Source organism: Salvelinus fontinalis, chromosome 31 (assembly GCF_029448725.1).
Source record: "Salvelinus fontinalis isolate EN_2023a chromosome 31, ASM2944872v1, whole genome shotgun sequence".
NCBI classification, from domain to species: domain Eukaryota; kingdom Metazoa; phylum Chordata; class Actinopteri; order Salmoniformes; family Salmonidae; genus Salvelinus; species Salvelinus fontinalis.
In genome coordinates, this window is record NC_074695.1 from 11320686 (window position 1) to 11346752 (window position 26067).

The following is a 26067-nucleotide window of genomic DNA, read 5'->3' on the forward strand; positions in this document are numbered from 1 at the left end:
TATAGTTTGTTCTCATTTTATTTTTAGTCATAGAAAACAGGATACAAAAAAAAAAAAAAAAGTTAATTGGCAGCCTGTCCTAAGACAAACAAATAATTGTTCCAATACCCATAATGCTTAGCGTGAAGCAAAGTGACAGACATTCATTCTATGTAGTTTTCTAACGTGGATGTTGGCAACATTTCTACATCCTAAACAGCACCCGATATAATGAACTACTTTTGACCATAACCCAATGGGTCTTGAGTCGAAAGTAGTGCACTAAATAGGGAATAGAATGCATTCTTAGTTTAGGGTTAAAGGGAAGGGGGTTCTGTTCCAATACCTACGCTAGAATACTACATTGTATGCCTGATACATTGCTTCATACTTTCTATGTAGTGTGAAGGATGGAAGAAAATCTAAAGGGTTTAAGGGACGGAGGGGGGAAGCAGCCTCCCGTCTCCTAGCGTTGGTCCCTTCTTGCCTCAGGAGGGGGGTGGAATCGCCTGCTCGGAGCTCACGGGGTCGCTAACCTGCCTCTTCATCACCATCTCCCTGGCAACGCAGGTCACCTGGCCGTTGGTCAAAGTCATGGCCGTCGCCCTGGAAAAGGGGAAGAGGTTGAGAGAGAGAAAAAACAAAACAGGGTTGTATTCAACAGGGTGCAACTTGCTTAGTGTTACAAAACTAAATGCTACGATTACTTCTGACTCTGTGCCAGAAAGGCATGTCTGTTGTAGGGAGGTAGTAGTCAGGAAGCAAGACACGCGCCCTAATAAGGGTTTGGACATGCCTGCTACAGAGAGTTCACCCTGTACGACCGTTGAAAAAGTTCTGCAACACTTTATAAAAGAGCTGGTTCTTTGGGATAGTCAAATGAGGTGACAGGCCGTAGCCTTACCGCATTGACAGGCCGTAGCCTTACCGCATTGACAGGCCGTAGCCTTACCGCATTGACAGGCCGTAGCCTTACCGCATTGACAGGCCGTAGCCTTACCGCATTTAGAGTGAAGTTGGGCAGCTTGTTCTCTCCCACTATGATAGCCAGTTGCTGGTCAGCCCATTTCTCTCTATGACAGTCGGTTCATACACCACATTTCTCCCCTAGTCTACTTACTTCTGCTGGGCCTCCTCAGTCAGAGTGGTCATTCCTGGCTGGTTCTGCTTCCCAAAGAAAAAGCTGGACCACCAATGTCCAGAGTCTTGTTTTGGTAGACCTAGGAACAGATTAGGACAATGTCAAACACTACGAAAAGGCCTCAATATATAAGACGGTTTACTGGACAGAACAAGAAGTCTGAATGACTGAATGTGCAGTAAATTGTTCCCAGGGTTCAACAGGTCATTGCTCAAAGTTCCATGTCACATTAAACAATTGGTTCACCATGTTGGTTAATAGATTACAAGTCTACTGACTGAGCTAGGGTGACCACGTTTAAAAATATCCAAATGTGCGACAACAGGATGATTTTGCGGTACAACGTAGCCTACACAAATAAACATTTTATTTACAAAAAGGTTCCCCCATCAAATATTATAGAATTGATCCTCCTTCAAATTTCAATTGTCTCACGTAAGAATTTTTACATTTTAATACCCTCAAACACCAAGTTATTCATACCAAATTTCAAAAATAAGCCATGGCATCGTCAATGATAATTCACATGTTACCAGTGAAATGTCCAAACGGTCTGCATGCCAATCATTTGATTTCTGTTTCATGGGAATATGCATTTAGTTCTTGAATTACTTTTTTTGTGAGCAGATTGTTGAACTACATAGCCTTCCTGTGATTTGAAACAAAATACAGCATGCTGCCTTGTGGTGTGCACTGTTGAGTTGAGTCATGTTTGGGACTATTCAGCAAACCATCCTTTATAAAATGACAAATGTGTTTTTGGTGTAACAGTAACATGCTATTATAGTTGGTTGTGTTATATAGAATACTAAATCATTTGTTAAATAAAAAGGTAAAAAAAAAAAAATGATTTTCCAAAACAGATTCAGCTTTGATCCAACAAACAAGCACCATTGAGAAGCTGTCAAGCAATGCTCCGCGGAACCCAACAGCAGCACGAATTGATGCCGAAAAAGAGACCACATGTGGCCGTTATGAAAGTCAGAATATTTGGCCGAGAACACATTCGTTTAGTTACGGATACCGAAAAAGGGATGCAAAAAAATTAAGGGTTTTCCCATCTAATTGTCGAAAATAGTTTCATCCCTCGAGGCTTTGATCAGTGTACACTAGTGACACCTGCTGGTCAAAAGAATTTAGAGCCAATTCAAAGTAAACTGCTTAGCTCTAGTATCAAATAAAACATCACTTCTAATGAGCAACGAGAGCCTCAAGTTTAACGAAATTACCTTCCAGCCTAATATTTGTAGCTCTTCATCAGAAGCACACATTCTGTAAGTAGTTAGGCCAAAATCTCCTCCAACTTTATGTAAGTATGTTTAGCCCGAAAGGATTTGAGAAATATAAATATAAATATAAACATACGCCTATCGTCAAACATCACCAGTAGTTTCAGTGGTGTTAGAATGTACGTCTATTCCGCACAACCCGGAACATGTGGTCACTCTAGATTGAGCCGACGCATCGTCCGAGTCCACACACAGCAAGGCAAGCTTACGTCACCGCGCATCACCAGGCTTAAGGGCTAGGCACCACTGTAGGTGACAAATCATGAACTGTTGCATTTGAGGTTGTAAGAGGACAATCATTGTTCACCCCCCCCCCCCCTCCCAAACCGTTGGCTGTGTAACTACTTTGCGCTGTGATTTCTCCAGCCCGTCACCACCACGAAAATGTGCGTTTGACTTCATAATCACATAGCCAATGGTACACAAAACACCATTACAGTTCAATGAGGACTGTTCTACCTCATGAGTCTTGTGAACGTTCATTTGCACAATATTCATTGGGCCCCATTGAGGGTAAGAAAACAGTAGGCTAAATGAACATCTTACGAAACAGAAATGCCTAAGCGGTTGCAGTAAACGGTGTAGGGAAGATAATACGCTAGCAATTATTGTAGGATAAGATGGAATGTATGAGTTCCCATTAAACACATTTAAAGCAACGGCAAACATTTAAACAAGAGAACAATGTGCTCTTCACTGTTGGGAGTTGAGATGCATGGATCAATCAAATGTATTTAAAAAGCCCTTCTTACATCAGCTGATGTCACAAAGTGCTGTACAGAAAAGCCAGCCTAAAACAGCAAGCAACACAGGTGTAGAAGCTTAGGTCACGTCCTTACCACTAATCATTTATTTGAACAAATTCCTAGACTCAAGCAAATTATAAATGTCAAGCAATTTTAACATACCGAAAGACCAGTAGGCCTATGCTAGTAAATTGTTGCCTCATTGCTGGTGAGCTTGCAAAGTAAACTGTATATTCTTGATAAAAAAAAAAATATATAAAAAAAAAAAAAATTGGTGCAGCATATTTCTTATGGCTCCTGCACTAAAATTTGACATTTGCACCTGATCGTACAGCTGTACAGCAAACCAGCAATCTGTCCACTGGCTCAGGGTTCCCCAAGGTCAGTCCTAATCAGCACTACAGCTGATTAAAAATAAAAGCTTGCTGAGTTGGTCATTTGAATCAGCTGTGTAGCGCAGGTCCTTCCTCTGACAGCGACTGGTATAAAGGTCATGGGTGGCAGGGAGCTCGGCCCCAATGATTTACTGGGCCGAGCTCACTACCAACTGTAGCGCCTTGAGGTCAGATGCCAAGCAGTTGCCGTACCAGGGAGTGACGCAGCCAGGCAAGACACTCAAATAGCACCTCCCCTGAACATGGTCCCCCCCCCCCCGATCAGACACATTTCCCACCGTCGCCCATATGCTTGTGTACCTGGATGGTGTGGAATGACTTCCCCACTGTACTCTGAACTGCCACAGGAGCTGCTGCTGGAGGTGGAGCCGATGCGCCCTGGAAAAAACCATTGTGAAGGTTAGGAGAGAGGACAACGCTATAAAATACCAACACCCTCACAAGCTCTTTCCCAGGATATTATCACAGAATTCATCCATAATCCCATCACCGTATCAGGATAGGATAATAGAACGCAACCCATTCATGACCAAGAGGTGAGATCCCAACAAGTTCATACTGCTGTCTCAAGAGAATCCACTCTGTCATAGTCTAGGGTTAGACAGGGCAAAACAAGTCAGTCACCTCACAAGCCCCCCCCCCCCCACCGCTACCTAATACAAGAGAAACCACTCCTGTCAGTCAAATAAGGCAGGGTTTCCCCAAACTCGTTCGTGAGGCTACGTTTTGGTATTTCCCCTAGAACTACACAGCTAATTCAGTTTAACAACTCATCCACCTTTGATTATCTGAATCAGCTGTAGTGCCAGGGCAAAAAAACTAAATGTGAGGACCGAATTTGGGAAACCCTGACACAAGGTACAGGCAAGAGAGACGACTAGCATGAGTCACAGATCTGTTTGTGCGGTCAGATCAACTCCTTGTCATGTTTGGTGTGACATTGACATAATTGTTGCAAGATAGCCTAACTGTCCCAGAACTGTTTGTGCTAAATTCAGAGGATATGAGAGTGCTTGAGAACACACTACTGTTGAAGGCTGAAGTGAATCATCATAACTGATTCAATCTTTCTGAAGACAAAGGGAAAAAAATGTTTAAAAAAAACAAACAGAGCTTGATTGATTTAAGGCCTGAGGGCGAAGTTTGTAAAGACATGACCCGGACGAGAGATACTCACGTCGGTAGTAGTCATGGGTTGCCACAAGAGAACCGCCAGCGTTGATCGCTGCCATTCTTACAAACTTGTTGAATCATGCGTTAGAAACCCTGGAAGAAAGGAGGTTTGAGTCAGACACATTGGTACATAGACTATGGAACGATTTCTGTGCCAACAAATTGTATTTGAATACCATTATATTGCATTAGGATTTATTTATTTTAAATACGTAAATGTAGAAATTGACTCATTCATAAAAATGAAGTCGCATTTTATGATTTTGAACGGAATATTTAAATTCAATATTTAGTTTGATGATGCATTCAGATTCATTTAGCCTGTTGAGCTAAAGCCTCATTGGTCCTTTGTCTTGGATGGGTCTTTTCAAGGAGGTCAAGGGGGGGGGGGTGTAACAAGTTGTGTCGGTGACCACCCTTTTAATGAATAACTTAACGGAGCCCTGAAAAGTTGCATTGTCTGGTACACAAGAGACTTGGGTTAGAACATCAGTCAAACGCACACGTCTTAGCCTCGCGAGCGAACGGCTCCCGCAAGCTTACACGAATGTTACCTACATGCTGTAGTCAGTCTGGTAATCACATATATGGATCACAATCCCCCCCCCTCCACTCATTAAGTGGGGTGCACAGACCCCTCCTGCTTGCCACAGAACTGTGATCTGTGTAAGAGGTCATAGGAGGTGAAACGTATCTTCGTTGAACCACACCCTTGATGAGTAAACCTTCCTGGAGACTAAGACTTGTTAGCTCCCGGAACTCATCCCTATGTGTTTTAGCCAAGTGTGCTAACAGTCGTGACATGTCAGAGACCTGGTTCAAACCCAGTTATGTCACAAGAGCAACATTAAAATAGGGAGTGATAAAGTTTCTTAGAAGGGCTATTCAACTATTATGGGTGCCAAAACTGGAGAAAAAAATAATTGCGGGACACTCCCTTCTAAGGCGGCTTATGAGCACAATAGAGGAGTTACAGGAAGCACATCCATGTTCCAGAGTCTTAACTTACAAGAATTGGGTCATAACAGTTTATTGCCATAGCGTTTTGATTCTCTGTTCTCTAACTTTCCCGGCAGGCAAAGTGTAAGGATGTCTCTGGTTTTGAGTCTGCATTTTAAAACTGAATGCATCGGAGAACGTAACTATATGAAACATTGATTAATTTAAAATGGTTTGTTAAACGTGAAACAAATGCAACATCTGAATAGCGTTTATTCCATTCTGCAAATTCTTAATTATTCAGTCAGTCAAGTAATTAACTACAAGTTGAATGTATTAAATACAATCATTCAACTTGTGCATTACAACTGAAAAACATTAAATTCAATAACCTAATTAAATATTTAAAATTCAAATACTGAAATCAAGACAATAAGACATTACTGCACAGGTTTTGTAACGATATTGCTCCTACTCAGCTCTTCAGAATACATGGGTGGCTAAGTACAAACAGTAAGTAATACGTCAAATAGTAAACGGTTACTTCACACTTAACTATCATTGTAAAATAATAATTTGTTCTTAACTGACTTAATAAAATATTTACGCAATGCTGCCTCAAAATGTTAGTGGTAGCCTGCCTACACATCTGGTCTGTGACTTTTAGGCATCCAATAACGTTACTACCGAACACAAAATACACTGCTTTAAATATTTCCCATATGAAAATGTACCCCTCACGTCCGGGTGCTTAACCCAGGGAATTCAGGGCCATTCGACCTACATCAATCCCATGATTTCAAACAGCAGTCATTCGCTGCGGTACATAACGTTACCAAAAAAGGTAGCTTGCTACTGTAGATAAAACGTTACGTTAGATAACCACGTTACATTAGATAACTAGGCGCCTAACTATGTTTGGCTAGCCGTTTGGCTAACAATGACAATGTTCTCATTCTTGGGAATTTGGGTGAATAAACGACGAACACGGGTTTTAAACAGAACATACATTTGGTGGTCTGTGTATGCTGAAGAAAACAAAGCTAGCTCGACTAACGTTAACTAGCTAAACCTTTGATCTGTCCATGGAATTCGTTGGTGAAAAGGGACGAAAGACCTAAAAAAAAAAACTATTTTGCCTGGCAGTATTGGCACACATGAAAATTGAGTGTAGCAACAAACAAATTAGCTACAGAAGAAAATAAAATAGTCTAGAAGGCTGAAATCAGGATGACTTAGTGACGTTGCCATATACAAACGTCCAAAAACAAGCATAACCGGGCATCTTTTTTTCCTAGCATTGTAGTAGCTAGCATCGTTTTAGTCTCTTTCATCATCAAACAGACGTTTTTAAGTAAATCTCACCTTTTTGTTAACCAGCCGTGCTGACGTTTAACAGCACCCAACTCAATAGGCGAGGCTTAGGAGAGTAAACGCTAGGCGACGGGGCCCATTTGAAAATAAGTTTTGGGTAAATAAAAACCCTCCAACGGTATGTCTGCAGTAAATGTCTTGCCTGAATGAAGGGTGGTGAGTCTTTTTTATACTACGATGCGACGACAATAACTGAAGAGACTAGGCGGGGCTTGATCTTAGGTAACGTTGGCTAAGTTGTTTCCTCTGGAGAAAAAAAACAAAACAGGAAATACGATACAATTTTAAATTCAATTTAAGGGCTTTATTGGCATGGGATACATATGTTTATATTGCCAAAGCAATAAAGCATTCTCTAGGACGAAAGTATTAAAAAAAATATATATATAACTATACTGAACAAAAATATAAACACAACATGTAAAGTGTTGGTCACATGTTTTATGAGCTGAAATAAAATATCCCAGAAATGTTTCACATGCACAAAAAGCTTATTTCTCTCAAATTGTGCGCACAAATGTATTTACATCCCTGTCAATTGAACATTTCTCCTTTGCCAAGATAATCTAACCACTTGACAGGTGTGGCGTATCAAGAGGCTGATTAAACAGCACGATTATTACACAGGTGCACCTTGTGCTGGGGACAATAAAAGGCCACTAACATTTGCAGTTTTGTCACACAGCACAATGCCACAGATGTCTTACGTTGAGGGAGCGTGGAATTGGCATGCTGACTGCAGGAATGTCCAACAGAGTTGTTGCAAGAGAATTGAATGTTCATTTCTCTACGGTATGCTGCGTCCAACATTGTTTTAGAGAATTTGTCAGTAGCGGTCTCACATCCGCAAACCACGTGTAACCACTCCAGCCCAGGACCTCCACATCCAGTTTCTTCACCTGCGGGATCATCTGAGACTATCCATCTGCAATAATCAAATAAAATTTTATTTGTCACATTGTCACATGCCCGAATACAACAGGCGTAGTAGACCTTACAGTGAAATGCTTACTTACAAGCCCTTAAACGTCTACAGGATCGGTGTCCCCCCCACGGGACAGTTGAGCTAACGTAGGCTAATGTGATTAGCATGAGGTTGTAAGTAACATGAACATTTTCCAAGACATAGATATATCTGATATGAGCAGAAAGCTTAAATTCTTGTCAATCTAACTGCACTGTCCAATTTACAGTAGCTATTACAGTGAAAGAATACCATGCCATTGTTTGAGGAGAGTGCACAATTATGAACTTGAATATTTATTAATAAACCAATTAGGCACATTTGTGCAGTCTTGATACAACATTTTCAACATATATGCAATGATTCATTGGATCAGTCTTAAACTTTGCACATACACTATATTGTGCCTGGCCTGGAATAATATATTATTGCCCTTCTCTTGCATTTTAAAGATGTCGGTACAAAAAAAAATACAAAATTATTCATGTTTTTTTCTTTGTATTATCTTTTACCAGATCTATTGTGTTATATTCTTCTACATTCATTTCACATTTCCACAAACTTCAAAGTGTTTCCTTTCAAATGGTAACAAGAAGACTTACTTCAGGTCCTGAGCTACAGAAAGTTAGATTTGGGTATGTTATTTTAGACGAAAATTGGGGGGGAAAAGGGTAGGATCCATGAAGTTTTAAGAAAAATTACTGCTAAGTAAAAAATAAATAAGTAAAACATTTAAAATAAAATAAACAAATAATTGAACAGCAGCAGTAAAATAACAATAGCGAGGCTATATACAGGGGGTACCGGTACAGAGTCAATGTGCGGGGGGCACCGGTTAGTCTAGGTAATTGAGGTAATATGTACATGTACGTAGAGTTAAAGTGACTCTATAATCACTCTATAATAATGCCCTTTTGTGGGGGGAAACTCATTCTGATTGGCTGGGCCTGGCTTCCCAGTGGGTGGGCTTAGCTCCCAAGTGGGTGGGCCTATGACCTAGCTCCCAAGTGGCTGTGCTACTGCCCAGTCATGTGTAATCCATAGATTAGGGCCTAATGAATTCATTTAAATTGACTGATATCCTTCTATGAAATGTAACTCAGTAAAACACTTTGAAATTGTTACATGTTGCGTTTATATTGTTGTTCAGTATAGCTATCAACAGTTATGAACAATTACAACTACGTTGCCCTTCAGTTTCCCTGGTGGTCTAGTGGTTAGGATTCGGCGCTCTCACCGCCGCGGCCCGGGTTCGATTCCCGGTCAGGGAACAACACTTTTTATCACCAGACCTCAAGGGATATACGAGAAGTTTCAGAAGCATCCACATTATACAGGTAACGGTCTAAAAACGAAGGCGCCGCCCACCTAACAAACGTGAGTCGAAGAAATGTCTGGTTGTGACAACCAATCAGATCGCCGTCTCCAACCAAGAATTGCACTCGCCAACCAATCCGAGACGCCAGTGCAACCAAGAAGTAACCAATAATTGACGAATGAGGATAGATCTATTGCGGGACCTTTAAACGCTAGAAGATATATATTTTCTCTCAGGTCATTTTCGCGATCTTTCTTTTCTAAAGTAGATACGATGTTTTGTTGTCTGCTGTTTTCATTGATCATCATCATCGATCGGAATATCTAACAAGTAAAATCAGTGTATTAAGCTACAGTAACATGTTAGCACAGATAACGAGATTTACAGACTGTGTAGCTACAGTAACTCTATCAATCAAATGTATTTATAAAGCTCTTTATTTTATCAGCCAATGTCACAAAGTGCTGTACAGAAACCCAGCGTAAAACCCCAAACAGCAAGCAATGCAAATGTAGAAGCATGGTGGCTAGGAAAAACCTAGGAGGAAACCTGGAGAGGAACCAGGCTCTGGGGGATGGTCTTTTAAAATTCATGTACCTAATTGGACTAGACATAGCTATAGGGTAAGTTAATAGGGAAAACACTGTCTTGATAACAAATAGGCTAGGGTCATCAAGCGATATCCTTTGCACTTGCTTATGCTGGTGTGTCTTTGTGTGTGGGTTTGTGGTCAATATATGCTTCAGCAAGTAACTAGAGATAACAACATAGGGAGCTGGAGTTTATACACTTCATTTTATTGTTCCGTCTATTAATCCAGCCTGCTCACTGTGATTTAAAATGGATATAATTTAATCCAGTCTGCTCACTGTGATTTAAAATGGATATCATTTAATCCAGTCTGCTCACTGTGATTTAAAATGGATATCATTTAATCCAGTCTGCTCACTGTGATTTAAAATGGATATAATTTAATCCAGCCTGCTCACTGTGATTTAAAATGGATATAATTTAATCCAGTCTGCTCACTGTGATTTAAAATGGATAACATTTAATCCAGTCTGCTCACTGTGATTTAAAATGGATATAATTGAATCCAGTCTGCTCACTGTGATTTAAAATTGATAACATTTAATCCAGCCTGCTCACTGTGATTTTAAAATGGATATCATTTAATCCAGCCTGCTCACTGTGATTTTAAAATGGATAACATTTAATCCAGTCTGCTCATTGTGATTTTAAAATGGATATCATTTAATCCAGTCTGCTCACTGTGATTTAAAATGGATAACATTTAATCCAGCCTGCTCACTGTGATTTTAAAATGGATATAATTTAATCCAGTCTGCTCACTGTGATTTTAAAATGGATATCATTTAATCCAGTCTGCTCACTGTGATTTTAAAATGGATATCATTTAATCCAGTCTGCTCATTGTGATTTTAAAATGGATATCATTTAATCCAGTCTGCTCACTGTGATTTAAAATGGATAACATTTAATCCAGTCTGCTCATTGTGATTTTAAAATGGATAACATTTCATCCAGCCTGCTCACTGTGATTTTAAAATGGATATCATTTAATCCAGTCTGCTCACTGTGATTTTAAAATGGATATCATTTAATCCAGTCTGCTCACTGTGATTTTAAAATGGATATCATTTAATCCAGCCTGCTCACTGTGATTTTAAAATGGATATCATTTAATCCAGCCTGCTCACTGTGATTTTAAAATGGATATCATTTAATCCAGCCTGCTCACTGTGATTTTAAAATGGATATCATTTAATCCAGCCTGCTCACTGTGATTTTAAAATGGATATCATTTAATCCAGCCTGCTCACTGTGATTTTAAAATGGATATCATTTAATCCAGCCTGCTCACTGTGATTTTAAAATGGATATCATTTAATCCAGCCTGCTCACTGTGATTTTAAAATGGATATAATTTAATCCAGTCTGCTCACTGTGATTTTAAAATGGATATCATTTAATCCAGCCTGCTCACTGTGATTTTAAAATGGATATCATTTAATCCAGCCTGCTCACTGTGATTTTAAAATGGATATAATTTAATCCAGTCTGCTCACTGTGATTTTAAAATGGATATCATTTAATCCAGTCTGCTCACTGTGATTTTAAAATGGATATCATTTAATCCAGTCTGCTCACTGTGATTTTAAAATGGATATCATTTAATCCAGTCTGCTCACTGTGATTTAAAATGGATAACATTTAATCCAGTCTGCTCATTGTGATTTTAAAATGGATATCATTTCATCCAGCCTGCTCACTGTGATTTTAAAATGGATATCATTTAATCCAGTCTGCTCACTGTGATTTTAAAATGGATATCATTTAATCCAGTCTGCTCACTGTGATTTTAAAATGGATATCATTTAATCCAGCCTGCTCACTGTGATTTTAAAATGGATATCATTTAATCCAGCCTGCTCACTGTGATTTTAAAATGGATATCATTTAATCCAGCCTGCTCACTGTGATTTTAAAATGGATATCATTTAATCCAGTCTGCTCACTGTGATTTTAAAATGGATATCATTTAATCCAGTCTGCTCACTGTGATTTTAAAATGGATATCATTTAATCCAGTCTGCTCACTGTGATTTAAAATGGATAACATTTAATCCAGTCTGCTCATTGTGATTTTAAAATGGATATCATTTAATCCAGCCTGCTCACTGTGATTTTAAAATGGATATCATTTAATCCAGTCTGCTCATTCTGATTTTAAAATGGACATCATTTAATCCAGTCTGCTCACTGTGAATTTAAAATGGATATCATTTAATCCAGTCTGCTCACTGTGATTTTAAAATGGATATCATTTAATCCAGCCTGCTCACTGTGATTTTAAAATGGATATAATTTAATCCAGTCTGCTCACTGTGATTTAAAATGTATATACTTTTATATTTATTAAATATAAACTTATCCCTTTTATTTTCACAGCAAACATGGCGCCCAGCTTCAGAAAACTGCCAAATGGAAGCCTTGTCTTAACGGTCAGTAAGGATTCCAGGATTTACAGGACAAAAACGACTAAAAGAGCATGGAGCAAGGCTGGGTCTCCAGACATAGTGGTGGAGTCAGCCTGGAGGGCTGTACTGCTTTCCTAGCTGGGCATAGGTCACAACATCCTTTCCCACCTGGACAAAGGTCACAGCATCCTTTCCCAGCTGTACAAAGGTCACAGCATCCTTTCCCAGCTGGACATAGGTCACAGCATCCTTTCCACACCTGGACAAAGGTCACAGCATTCTTTCCCAGCTGGACAAAGGTCACAGCATCCTTTCCCAGCTGGACATAGGCCAGACTGTAACCAATCGGCCTGACAGTAACACAGCGGCCTGACAGTAACACAGGGGCCTGACAGTAACACAGGGGCCTGACACTAACACAGGGGCCTGACACTAACACAGCGGCCTGACACTAACACAGGGGCCTGACAGTAACACAGGGGCCTGACAGTAACACAGCGGCCTGACAGTAACACAGCGGCCTGACAGTAACACAGGGGCCTGACAGTAACACAGGGGCCTGACAGTAACACAGTGGCCTGACAGTAACACAGGGGCCTGACAGTAACACAGGGGCCTGACAGTAACACAGGGGCCTGACAGTAACACAGGGGCCTGACAGTAACACAGCGGCCTGACAGTAACACAGGGGCCTGACAGTAACACAGCGGCCTGACAGTAGCACAGCGGCCTGACAGTAACACAGCGGCCTGACAGTAACACAGCGGCCTGTCTGTAACACAGTGGCCTGACAGTAACACAGCGGCCTGACAGTAACACAGCGGCCTGACAGTAACACAGCGGCCTGACAGTAACACAGCGGCCTGACAGTAACACAGGGGCCTGACAGTAACACAGCGGCCTGACAGTAACACAGCGGCCTGACAGTAACACAGGGGCCTGACAGTAACACAGCGGCCTGACAGTAACACAGCGGCCTGACAGTAACACAGCGGCCTGACAGTAACACAGCGGCCTGACAGTAACACAGCGGCCTGACAGTAACACAGGGGCCTGACAGTAACACAGCGGCCTGACAGTAACACAGGGGCCTGACAGTAACACAGGGGCCTGACAGTAACACAGCGGCCTGACAGTAACAGGTATGTTGAGGCAGTTGTCACTAAATTGTGGAGGACACATCTCCATCCTAAGTGAGTTGATGGAGTCAGGCTGAACTGCTGGACGTGGCTATAATAACATCAGAGTGTCAACAACGCCATGGTGATGCAGGAGACGGACCTAATGCTGCCAGTCCTCAGACGTGCCACGTTAACACAATGGTACGCTTGAGTTGTTGATTTGTTATACGGTGCATTCGGAAAGTATTCAGACCTCTTGACTTTTTCCACATTTTGTTACGTTACAGCCTCATTTTAAAATGGATTAAATAAAAAAAACAATCCTCAGCATTCTACACACAATACCCCATAATGACAAATCGAAAAGATGTTTTTAGAAATGTTTGCAAATTTATTAAAAATAAAAAACAGAAATACCTTATTTAGATAAGTATTCAGACCTTTCGCTATGAGATTTGAAATTGAGCTCAGGTGCATGCTGTTTCCATTGATCATCCTTGAGATTTTTCTACAACTTGATTGGCGTCAACCTGTGGTAAATTAAATTGATTGGACATGATTTGGAAAGGCGCACACCTGTCTATATAAGGTCACACAGTTGACAGTGCATGTCAGAGCAAAAACCAAGCCATGAGGTCGAAGGAATTGTCCGTCGAGGTCCGAGACAGGATTGTGTCGAGGCACAGATCTGGGGAAGAGTACCAAAAAATGTCTGCAGCATTGAAGGTCCCCAAGAACACAGTGGCCTCCATCATTCTTAAATGGAAGAAGTTTGGAACCACCAAGACTCGTCCTAGAGCTGGCCGCCCGGCAGAACTGAGCAATCGGGGAGGAAGGGCCTTGGTCAGGGAAGTAACCTAGAACACGATGGTCACTCTGACAGAGCTGCTCCAGAGTTCCTCTGTGGAGATGGGAGAACCTTCCAGAAGGACAACAATCTCTGCAGCACTCCACCAATCTGGCCTTAATGGTAGAGTGGCCAGACAGAAGCCACTCCTCAGTAAAAGCCACATGACAACCCGCCTGGAATTTGCCAAAAGGCACCTAAAGAATCTCAGACCATGACAAACAAGATTCTCTGGTCTGATGAAACCAAGATTGAACTCTTTGGCCTGAATGTCAAGCGTCACGTCTGGAGGAAACCTGGCATCATCCCTAAGGTGAAGTATGGTGGTGGCAGCATCATGATGTGGGGATGTTTTTCAGCAGCAGGGACTGGGAGACTAGTCAGGATCGAGGGAAAGATGAACGGAGCAAAGTACAGAGAGATCCTTGAAGAAAACCTGCTCCTAAACGCTCAGGACCTCAGACTGGTGCGAAGGTTCAACTTCCAACAGGACAACGACCCTAAGCACACGGCCAAGACAACGCAGGAGTGGCTTCGGGACAAGTCTGAATTTCCTTGAGTGGACCAGCCAGAGCCCGGACTTGAACCCGATCAAACATCTCTGGAGAGACCTGAAAATAGCTGTGCAGTAACGCTCCCCATCCAACCTGACAGAGCTTGTGGAAGGACTCCAGAGAAAGGGGTAGACTAAATGTATGATATGTTCTGGGATACTGTATGTTCTGGAAGGTTCTCTGTGGTCCTCGTGCTACATCTACCCACCTATAACACAAACCCATATAAACACTACCCAATTCATGTTTATGCCAAGCTTGTCAATTTTTTTCCCAATTTACCTGCACCTTGTGCAAACCTCGGGGTTGAAAACACATACTGGTGGAATCAGATTATGTACCAACTACAACAATACACAATTTAACCACCCCATAATGATCTCTATAAGACGGACTAGCTTAGCTGACAATACTGTCAGCTTACTGTTAGCTAGCGTCACTAAATTGGCAACAAGATTGCTAGCCGGCAGAGAACCAACTAACCAACCATAGACGATTTATACACATTCACATTTTAGTGCAGCATTTGATTTAGTGGATCATGAAATAATTTGGACAAAATTATTGCATTATGGGTTTGAGGAGGCAGCATTGAATTGGGTACAGTTATATCTAACTGACAGTGAACAGTCCACCTACAGTTGAAGTCGGAAGTTTACATACACCTTAGCCAAATACATTTAAACTCAGTTTTTCACAATTCCTGACATTTTATCCAAGTTAAAAATCCCTGTTTTAGGTCAGTTAGGATCACCACTTTATTTTAAGAAAGTGAAATGTCAGAGAAATAGCAGAGAGAATGATTTATTTCAGCTTTTATTTCTTTCATCACATTCCCAGGGGATCAGAAGTTTACATACACTCAATTAGTATTTGGTAGTATTGCCTTTAAATTGGTTTAACTTGGGTCAAACGTTTCGGGTAGCCTTCCACAAGCTTCCCACAATAAGTTGGGTGAATTTTGTCCCATTCCTCCTGACAGAGCTGGTGTAACTGAGTCAGGTTTGTAAGCCTCCTTGCTCGCACACGCTTTTTCAGTTCTGCCCACAAATTTTCTATGGGATTGAGGTCAGGGCTTTGTGATGGCCACTCAAATACCTTGACTTTGTTATCCTTAAGCCATTTTGCCACAACTTTGGAAATATGCTTGGGGTCATTGTCCATTTGGAAGACCCATTTGTGACCAAGCTTTAACTTCCTGACTGATGTCTTGAGATGTTGCTTCAATAGATCCACATAATTTTCTTTCCTCGTGACGCCATCTATTTTGTGAAGTGCACCAGTCCCTCTTGCAGCAAAGCACCACCACGACATGATGCTGCCACCCCCATGCTTCACGGTTGGGATGGTGTTCTTCAGCTTGCAAGCGTCCCCCTTTTTCCTCCAAACATAACAATGGTCATTATGGCCAAACAGTTATATTTTTGGTTCATCAGACCAGAGGACATTTCTCCAAAAAGCACGGTCTTTGTCCCCATGTGCAGTTGCAAACCGTAGTCTGGCTTTTTTATGGTGGTTTTGGAGCAGTGGCTTCTTCCTTGCTGAGCGGCCTTTCAGGTTATGTCGATATAGGCCTCGTTTTACTGTGGATAAAGATACTTTTGTACCTGTTTCCTCCAGCATCTTCACAAGGTCCTTTGCTGTTGTTCTGGGATTGATTTGCACCAAAGTACGTTCATCTCTAGGAGACAGAACGCGTCTCCTTCCTGAGCGGTATGACGGCTGCGGGGTCCCATGGTGTTTATATTTGCGTACTAATGTTTGTACAGATGAACGTGGTACCTTCAGGCGTTTAGAAATTGCTTCCAAGGGTGAACCAGACTTGTGGAGGTATACAATGTTTTTTCTAAGGTCTTGGCTGATTTCTTTTGATTTTCCCATGATGTCAAGCAAAGAGGCACTGAGTTTTAAGATGTACCTGTGGATGTATTTCAAGGCCTATCTCCAATTGACTCAAATTATGTCAATTAGCCTATCAGAAGCTTCTAAAGCCATGACATAATTTTCTGGAATTTTCCAAGCTGTTTAAAGGCACAGTCAACTTAGTGTATGTAAACGTCTGACCCACTGGAATTGTGATACAATGAATTATAAGTGAAATAATCTGCCTGTAAACAATTGTTGGAAAAATTATTTGTGTCATGCACAAAGTAGATGTCTTAACCGACTTGCCAAAACTATAGTTTGTTAACAAGAAATTTGTGGAGTGGTTGAAAAACGAGTTTTAATGACTCCAACCTAAGTGAATGTAAACTTTCGACTGTAGATCAATGGGTCGTTTTCTTTCCTTCATGCTTTAAACTGTGGAATAGCGCAGGGCAGCTGCCTTGGGCCACTTCTTTACTTAATATATACCAACCACCTTCCTTATGCCTTATCTGAAACTCATGCTACTATATTTGCAGATGATACTACAATTTATACAGCAAGACAATCGGTTCAACAGGTACAGCAAGCTCTACCAGTTCCACCAGGAAAAGACAGCATGGGATACAATTAAGTATGGGGGGAGTACAAATTGAGGAATTGGCAGAAACTAAACTACTAGGAGTGCAGCTAGACAACTGCTTATCATGTTGGTCTCAAATAACTGATCTATGTATAAAAAATAATAATAGTATAATTTAAACTGCCAACATGATCAGAAGGATAGCTAAATATTCACACTGTCACGCCCTGACCTTAGAGAGCCTTTTTATGTCTCTATTTGGTTTGGTCAGGGTGTGATTTGGGGTGGGCATTCTATGATTTTGTGTTTCTATGTTTTGGCCGGGGTATGGTTCTCAAATCAGGGACAGCTGTCTATCGTTGTCTCTGATTGGGAACCATACTTAGGCAGCCCTTTTCCCCTCATTTCGTTGTGGGTAGTTGTCTTTGTTTGTGGCACTATAGTCCTTAAGCTTCACGGTCGTTTTGTATTGTTTTGTTGGCGACATTCAATAAAAAGGAATATGTACGCTCACCACTCTGCACCTTGGTCTTCTTCCAGCATCGGGCCGTGACATACCCGTTAAAGATTCTTAAAGCAAACAACCCAAGCATTAATTGAGAGACGGGTGAACTACTGTTCTGTGGTCTGGGGAAATGCTACAAACAAGTAAAATTAGGAGGCTGCAGATTGGACGGAACAAAGCAGTAAGGATTGTTTTTAAGGTGGAGATATGGTTCTTCTGTTGTAGTCAGGCACAATGCTCTTGGTTGGTCATCAACAAGATCATAAAAAAAACATGCTTATTTTATTTCACAATGTACACCATTTAAAGCGGCCAAACTCCACTCACAACAGTATTCAGTTGCTAAGAGACATACATTCAGTCAATACTAGGAATAATACTAGTCCACCATCTATGTGTTATCCCAACAGAAAATATACATTTTTTATTTAACCTTTATTTAACTAGGCAACATTCGTATTTACAATAATGGCCTACCAAAAGGCCTCCTGCAGGGACATGGGCTGGGATTAAAAATAAAAAAATAGGACAAAAAACACATCACGACAAGAGAGACACCACAAGACTACATAAATTGAAACCTAAGACAATAACATAGCATGGCAGCAACACATGACAACAACATGGTAGCAGCACAAAACATGGTACAAACATTATTGGGCACAGACAACAGCAAGAGTGTCCATGATTGAGTCTTTAAATGAAGAGATTGAGATAAAACTGTCAATTTTTAGTGTTTTTTTGCAGCTCGTTTCAGTTGCTAGCTACAGCGAACTGAAAAGAGGAGCGACCCAGGGATGTGTGTGCTTTGGGGACCTTTAGCAGAATGTGACTGGCAGAACAGGTGTTGTATGTGGAGGATGAGGGCTGCAGTAGGTATGTCAGATAGGGGGGAGTGAGGCCTAAGGGTTTTATAAATAAGCAACAACCAGTGGGTCTTGCGACGGGTAAACAGAGATAACCAGTTTACAGAGGAGTATAGAGTGCAGTGATGTGTCCTATAAGGAGCATTGGTGGCAAATCTGATGGCCGAATGGTAAAGAACATCTAGCCGCTCGAGAGCCTCCTTACCTGCCGATCTATAAATTACGTCTCTGTAATCTAGCATGGGTAGGATGGTCATCTGAATCAGGGTTAGTTTGGAAGCTGGGGTGAAAGAGGAGCGATTACGATAGAGGAAACCAAGTCTAGATTTAACCTTAGCCTGCAGCTTTGATATGTGCTGAGAGTAGGACACTGTACCGTCTAGCCATACTCCCAAGTACTTGTATGAGGTGACTACCTCAAGCTCTAAACCCTCAGAGGTAGTAATAACACCTGTGGGGAGAGGGGCATTCTTCTGACCAAACCACATGACCTTTGTTTTGGAGGTGTTCAGAACAGGGTTCAGGGCAGAGAAAGCTTGTTGGATACTAAGAAAGCTTTGTTGTAGAAAATGGATGAGAGAGCTTCCTACTGCCTGAGCTATGTTGTTGATGTAAATTGAGAAGAGTGTGGGGCCTAGGATTGAGCCTTGGGGTACTCCCTTGGTGACAGGCAGTGGCTGAGACAGCAGATGTTCTGACTTTATACACTGCATTCTTTGAGAGAGGTAGTTAGCAAACCAGGCCAAAGACCCCTCAGAGACACCAATACTCCTTAGCCGTCCCACAAGAATTTAATGGTATACCGTATCAAAAGCTTTGGCCAAGTCAATAAAAATAGCAGCGCAACATTGCTTAGAATCAAGAGCAATGGTGACATCATTTAGGACCTTAAGGTTGCAGTGACACATCCATAACCTGAGCGGAAACCAGATTGTATACCAGAGAGAATACTATAGACATCAATACGTTTTTTTCCCCCCAACACTTTTGATAAAAAGGGCAAAATAGAATTTGACCTATAACTGTTCGGATCAGCTTGATCTCCCCCTTGAAATAAAGGACGCATCTGTGGCTGCCTTCCAAGCAATGGGAACCTCCCCAGAGAGGAGAGACAGTCTCGGTGATGATAGGGTCAGCAACCTTAAAGAAGAAATCATCTAAACTGTCTGACCCAGATGTTTTTTGGGGGGGGGTCAAGTTTAAGGAGTTCCTTTAGCACCTCAGGCTGTGACTGCTTGCAGGGAGAAACTTTGTAGCGGGGCAGGAGGAAAAGAGGGAGGAGCAGCAGGACTAGTCGCATTAGAAGGGGTGGGAGATGAGGAAGTGTTGGACGGTCAATGAGGCATGGCTGAGTCAAATAGGAATCCTGACTTAATGAAGTGGCGATTAAAGAGCTCAGCCATGTGCTCCTTGTCAGTAACAACCACATCATCAACATTAAGGGACATGGGCAGCTGTGGAGGAGGAGGGTTTATTCTCTAGGTCTTTAACTGTTTTCCAGAACTTCTTGGGGTTAGACCCACAGAGAGAGAACTGAGCCTTAAAGTAACTAACTTTGGCCTTCCGGATAGCCTGAGTGCACTTATTTTTCATTTTCCTGAACGAGAGCCAGTCAGCCTGAGTATGTGTGTGCTGAGCCTTTCGGAATTCTTGAGGTGGAGTAACACTGCCAGATCATGTCACGCCCTGGCCTTGGTTATCTTTGTTTTCTGTATTATTTTAGTTCGGTCAGGGTGTGACATGGGGGATGTTTGTGTGTATTTGTCTCGTATTGGGTGGTTGTATTGTATTAGTTTTTTTTTGTAGAGTTTATGGGGTTGTGTTCAGTGTAGGTGTCTAGGTATGTCTATGGTTGCCTGAGTGGTTCTCAATCAGAGACAGCTGTCTTTCATTGTCTCTGATTGGGAGCCATATTTAAGGCAGCCATAGGCATTAGGCTGTTGTGGGTAATTGTCTATGTTGCATGTCAGCACTTAGTTTGTATAGCTTCACGGTCGTTGTTTTGTGAGTTTGTAATAGTGTTTGTTTCGTCTTCATTTCATTAAAGAAGATGTATCATTATCACGCTGCGCCTTGGTCCACTCTTTCACGTAACGACGATCGTGACAGATCACCGTCGAACCAGGGACTGAACCTGTTTTTAATTCTCATTTTCTTTATGGGGGCGTGTTTGTTAACAATACCACTGTAAATATCAAAAACGAAAGTCCAAGCGTCTTCGACAGAGGAGATCAAGCTGATTCTATACCAATTTAAAGAGGCCAGGTCATGAAGGAAGGCTTGCTCATTAAAGTTTTTTAGCAAGCGTCTATGACAAATCAGGACAGGTCGTTTCACCGAGCAGCCATTATGAACACAGTCTGTAAAACAGTGATCACTAAGGTCATTACAGAAAACACCAGACTGATACCTATCAGGATTATTTGTGAGGATAACATCGAGGAGAGTAGCCTTTTCTGGGTGTTTGGAGTCATACCTTGTGGGATTGGTAATAATCCCGAGAAAGATTTAGGGAGTCCCATTGCTTTAGGACTTGGTCAGGTGGTTTAAGCATGTCCCAGTTTAGGACAAATTCAGGAGAAATTCAGATTTAGTGTAAGGGGCCAGGAGAGAGCTTAGGGCAGGTAGGGTACTGCAGGTAGGGTGCTGATGGTGGACGATAACAACCAGCAACAGTCAACAAAGAGCTATTTGAAAGTTTAATGCTTAAAACCAGCAAATCAAATTGTTTGGGGACAGACTTGGTTGAGACAACCGAGCACTGAAGGTGTTCCTTAGTAAAGATTGCCACTCCACCACCTTTGGAAGATCTGTTTTGCCAAAAAATGTTATAACCAGAAAGGTTAACATCAGTGTTCAAAACACTATTTCTTAACCACGTCTCAGTAATGACCAACACATCTGGATTGGAGCTGTGAACCCAAACTTTCAATTGATACATTTTAGGTAATACGCTTCTAGTGTTAACGTGCAGAAAACACAGGCTTTTATGAGAGCAAAAATCAGTGAAGCAGATATCAGAGCACAAGTCCGAATTGGGGCTAGCAACATTAGATTGGCCAGGGTGTACATGCACATTTCCAGATATCATCAGCATTAATACAATCAGGGCACGGCAGAGGACCGGGAGAGCTCTGCAGTGTTGATCTTTTATGACATTTGAATGTGCGTCAGATGGCAACAAGATCATATTGTATAGCAATTTCATCAGGTAACATGAATACAAAAATAGGCAAAAGAACATTGAGCAATAAAGAAATGTAATAATTTATCTGAGCAAACCAGAAACCTTTCAATATATGAATTCAAACAATATGTTAGAACCATTTAAATATAATAAATTGGAAGGTTGTGCTGGACACTTATTGTCAGATGGCAGATGAAGGAATCAATGTATCATTTCCATGTATCATTTCAGACTGTTAGAGTATTGATCTGGTCAATATGTTTGTGTATTAAGTGTTATGTTTGTAACAATGTGTTATATGTGAAAATGTGATTGTATTATAAATTGTATTTTAACATTTAAGGACTCTTGGAAGACTAGTCCAAATTAGGACTAAAATATATCCTAATAAAATATAATTATTACTACCAACACACAAACAGAGCGTGCGTTAGCTAGCTATATTGAAAACGTTATTTTTTAGTGACGGAGTGTTTTCCAGACAAAGGTGTGATATAGATGGCTACCAGATTGAGCTACTCTTGTTGGCTAACGTTAACTAGTTTACGTTAGCTAACGCTAGTCAAAGATAGAACGAACAAACATGTTTACTCTGCTGAAGGTACCAGTTTAGCAGTGACTACCACGGGATAACCTAAATTGATTGACAGTGTGTATACAAAAGATAGCTAGCTAGCTATATGATTTAGCTGATGTATTTCAGATTTCAATACAAGACTGTAACATTAGCTAACTAATTTACCTAGTCCAGCTAGGTTAGAATGCTAGCTAAAGTTACCTCTAATCAAGAATCCTCCGTATTTGTTGTGAAGAGGAAATAAAACAATGGTATCGCTTCACTTCTCAGTTGTCATTCAAATGGGTTCCCCATCAATTCAGCCTGAAAATCGCTCTGATAATCTTTGGTCACTTTAAACATAACTCTTGATATCCACAAACCACTGGCTGCATCGGGGTGAATCTCTGGTAGGTAGAAAGATAACAAATATTCACTCTCGTTTGTAATTAGCACAGCCAGACACAGAACACCTCACAGGCATGATGTCAAACGTTAGTGAAAAACAATCGTTTAAAAACAACAATCTTGCCGAGAGAAGTTCTGAGATTACTGTGCTAGTGTCGTTCAAAGTAAACAATAATCCAAGTTTGTTGGCACGCCCCCATATACCTGTTGGGCGGTATCAGCATTCGCTATGAATGCTGCGACTTTGCGGTTCACTATGAGCACCGACTAGACAGGAAGTAGAAACTTCACGATTCTACATTGACCAAATTTAAATACCAAATTGTTTCTGTTTTGACCAAATGAAATACCAAATTGATTCTGTATTGGTCAAATGAAATACCAAATTGATTCTGTATTGACCAAATTGATTCTGTATCGACCAAATTAAACACCAAATTGATTCTGCATTGACCAAATTTAAATACCAAATTGATTCTGCATTGGTAAAATATAAATACCAAATTGATTCTGTATTGACCAAATGAAATACCAAAATGATTCTGTATTGACCAAATGAAAACCTAATTGATTCTGTATTGGTAAAATGAAATACCAAATTTATTCTGTATTGACCAAATTAAATACCACATTGATTCTGTATTGACCAAATGACAAATCTACTTGATTCTGTATTGACCAAATGAAATACCAAATCGATTCTGTATTGACCAAATGAAATACCAAATGTATTATGTATTGACCAAATGACAAATCTAATTGATTCTGTATTGACCAAATGAAAACCTAATTGATTCTGTATTGGTAAAATGAAATACCAAATTGATTCTGTATTGACCAAATGAAATACCAAATGTATTATGTATTGACCAAATGACAAATCTAATTGATTCTGTATTGACCAAATTGATTCAGTTTTGACCAAATGAAATACCACATTGATTCTGTATTGACCAAATGACAAATCTAATTGATTCTGTATTGACCAAATGAAATACCAAATCGATTCTGTATTGACCAAATGACAAATCTAATTGATTCTGTATTGACCAAATGAAATACCAAATGTATTCCGTATTGACCAAACATATTTTCAACCAATTGACCTTGAACGTGTTATTTATGTCAACATAACATCCTACGTACTTCTCAGTAGTTGCTATTCAGCTATTAATACAAGCTTCGGAGAGTTGCAATGTTGTTTTTCGAAACAAAAAAGGGGCGCATCACATTCAACATACTTTTTACTTGCTGAACATTGAGACACGCTGTGTTATTCTGTCCGCAGCGTGAGGACAGTGTTGTGGCTTGGTTCCTTGGTCTGATATGTAGGCTATTCATCAAAGTAGCCTATTTTGCATTGAACACCAAATATAATCTCACCGACTGTTGAAATAATAAACCAAAAATCCACCCAAAAAGGTATTTTGTTTAGAAGTAGTAACTAGTGATTACAGGCTATTGTGAAATGGTAGAATTTGCTGTAGCCAACTAGCTAGCTATGTGCTTTTTCTTGTCCACGACCTAAACATGATGTTACATTTTGTTTTGACTGACATGGGAATGAATACACAAGCAGCATATCAAACTATGATGTTTTAGGTTACACCGGCAAGTAGAACAATATTTACCAGGGCGTATTTGTTTTATTATAAATCTGATTATTTCACATGGAGATGTGGAAAGCTAAAAAGGCTAGCTAACTTGCTATGTTTTTAGCCAAGCTAAAGCAAGCTAGCTAATACCACAGACAGAACAATGAGCCAGATGTTTCACCGGATGTATAAATCCAAAGCATCGTTGGCGTTTCCACTCACTACCAAATATGGTGATGAGAGGAAGCACAGTGGCCGGCAGTGGAAGAAGATGGAGCGAGATTAATATTTGGCCAACATTCTGCTCATTTCCTCATCAATTTAAACAATTGATCTCAATACAGTTTTGTTTCCAAAACTAAAATCTGTTACGAACAGAGTGGACTTTTTTTGGTAGATTTTACACTTTGCTAAAGTTTCTAAAAATGGCATTGTTTAGAAGTGCAAGGGCCAATTGAGTTATTGCGCAGGCGCATTTTGAGTAGGCGTTCCCTAACAGAAATATGCAAACACATGTTAGAACGCGCCAATAGGATCTCGCTAGCTCGTGCTTGGCTGCCCACTATTACTCATTTGCTTCCCGTTTAAGCACAAAATATATTGATGAATTTTAAAAAAGTGTGGTTTGATTCATCCTTAGTTGCCATATTCAAATTGTTCAATCCATTAAATATTGGAAGGTGAGAAAAGTGTACAATAGGGGTTGAACAGTAGGCCTATAAATCTACCATCTATGTCTGGATCCATAATGATTCCAATATGTTACATGTCCCAAATTATTGCACAACTTGTAATACGTTAGCCTAATATGACCCACTATAGCTAGCGATCCTCAGAAACAACCACACCAACAGGACAGGGGAAATAAAGGTAAACTAGCGATGTAATGGAATGATGCAAAATGTGAGAAAACTGTCGGTTTGGCGCTGTACTGTCATTTACACATGGCTACAGAAGCCTATAGCTCATATTTTAAAGTTTATAAGGCAAGCATTTCAAACTTCACTGTGGAAAATGTGATATGTTGATATGCTTGACTGGTTTCACATTTTGTCTCAAGCGATCATAAGGAAAACTATAAAACAATTGTAATTTATATTTACAATTCCCCTTATCAAAAAGCCGTAATCAATTACCTATCTCTTATACATTTGTAAATTAAAGTGCATGGAGAATGGTGTAATTTCTATCGTAAAAAAACTAACAAAAGTAGATACTCACCTAGCAACCAACAGGTTCTTACTCATCGTTTCATCGCGGATAAAGTCAGTAGCGGTGCATGGGCAAAGGGAAGCCAGGGGGGAAAAGCCATGTTACAACCTGTTGTGAGAATTGCGTTGTTCGCTCAAAAAACCCTTCGTTCATACGCGACCGTGATATACAATAAGGCGGAGACAAAAAAAAGACAAGTCACACAGTGAATAAAGGTAACCGTACGTTTGTTTCATCACAAAACCAGAGAGCAACATATGTCCGGTGAAGTCCACAAAGCAAATATTGCATGTAACAAACAGTCACATGACCTGGAACATGGTCAAGCAAGTTAAATGTTTCCGATAGTTTACTAAACTACTGATGTAGAACCACTGAGTTACAAATCAACACTGCCTCCGATATTCCAGCACCATTTCAACTAAAACTTCACCAAATCAACGAGGG

At 40.6% G+C, this 26067-nt stretch overlaps 1 protein-coding gene and 1 non-coding gene across 4 annotated transcripts; one reads left to right on the forward strand and one right to left on the reverse strand.

Moving 5' to 3' along the window:
• Nucleotides 1–25846, reverse strand: LOC129829535 (pancreatic progenitor cell differentiation and proliferation factor B-like). Of its 3 annotated transcripts, XM_055891279.1 has the most exons (6): nt 25630–25846; nt 7744–7961; nt 4728–4816; nt 3851–3928; nt 1100–1199; nt 1–585 (listed from the first exon to the last, which is right to left on the reverse strand). In XM_055891279.1, the coding sequence occupies exons 3-6, from the start codon at nt 4780–4782 to the stop codon at nt 468–470; spliced, it is 351 nt and encodes a 116-aa protein (XP_055747254.1). In that variant the 5' UTR covers nt 4783–4816; nt 7744–7961; nt 25630–25846; the 3' UTR covers nt 1–467. The 3 variants fall into 3 exon arrangements, with proteins under 3 accessions (XP_055747254.1, XP_055747253.1, XP_055747252.1); XM_055891278.1 differs by lacking the exon at nt 7744–7961; XM_055891277.1 differs by lacking the exons at nt 7744–7961; nt 25630–25846 and adding an exon at nt 7028–7172.
• Nucleotides 9200–9271, forward strand: trnae-cuc (transfer RNA glutamic acid (anticodon CUC)). Its single transcript has one exon. It is a non-coding gene; the product is annotated as a tRNA-Glu (tRNA).
• Nucleotides 25847–26067: the final 221 nt, after the last annotated feature.

Bases quoted from the DNA above. Each gene is read 5' to 3' on its own strand.
- LOC129829535 (XM_055891278.1), bottom strand. From the start codon at position 4,782: ATGGCAGCGATCAACGCTGGCGGTTCTCTTGTGGCAACCCATGACTAC. The intron at 1,200-3,850 runs GTACACAAGCAT...ATCTGTTCCTAG, and splicing joins AGTCATTCCACACCATCCAG to GTCTACCAAAACAAGACTCT. The intron at 586-1,099 runs GTAAGTAGACTA...CCCCTTTTCCAG, and splicing joins ACTGAGGAGGCCCAGCAGAA to GGCGACGGCCATGACTTTGA.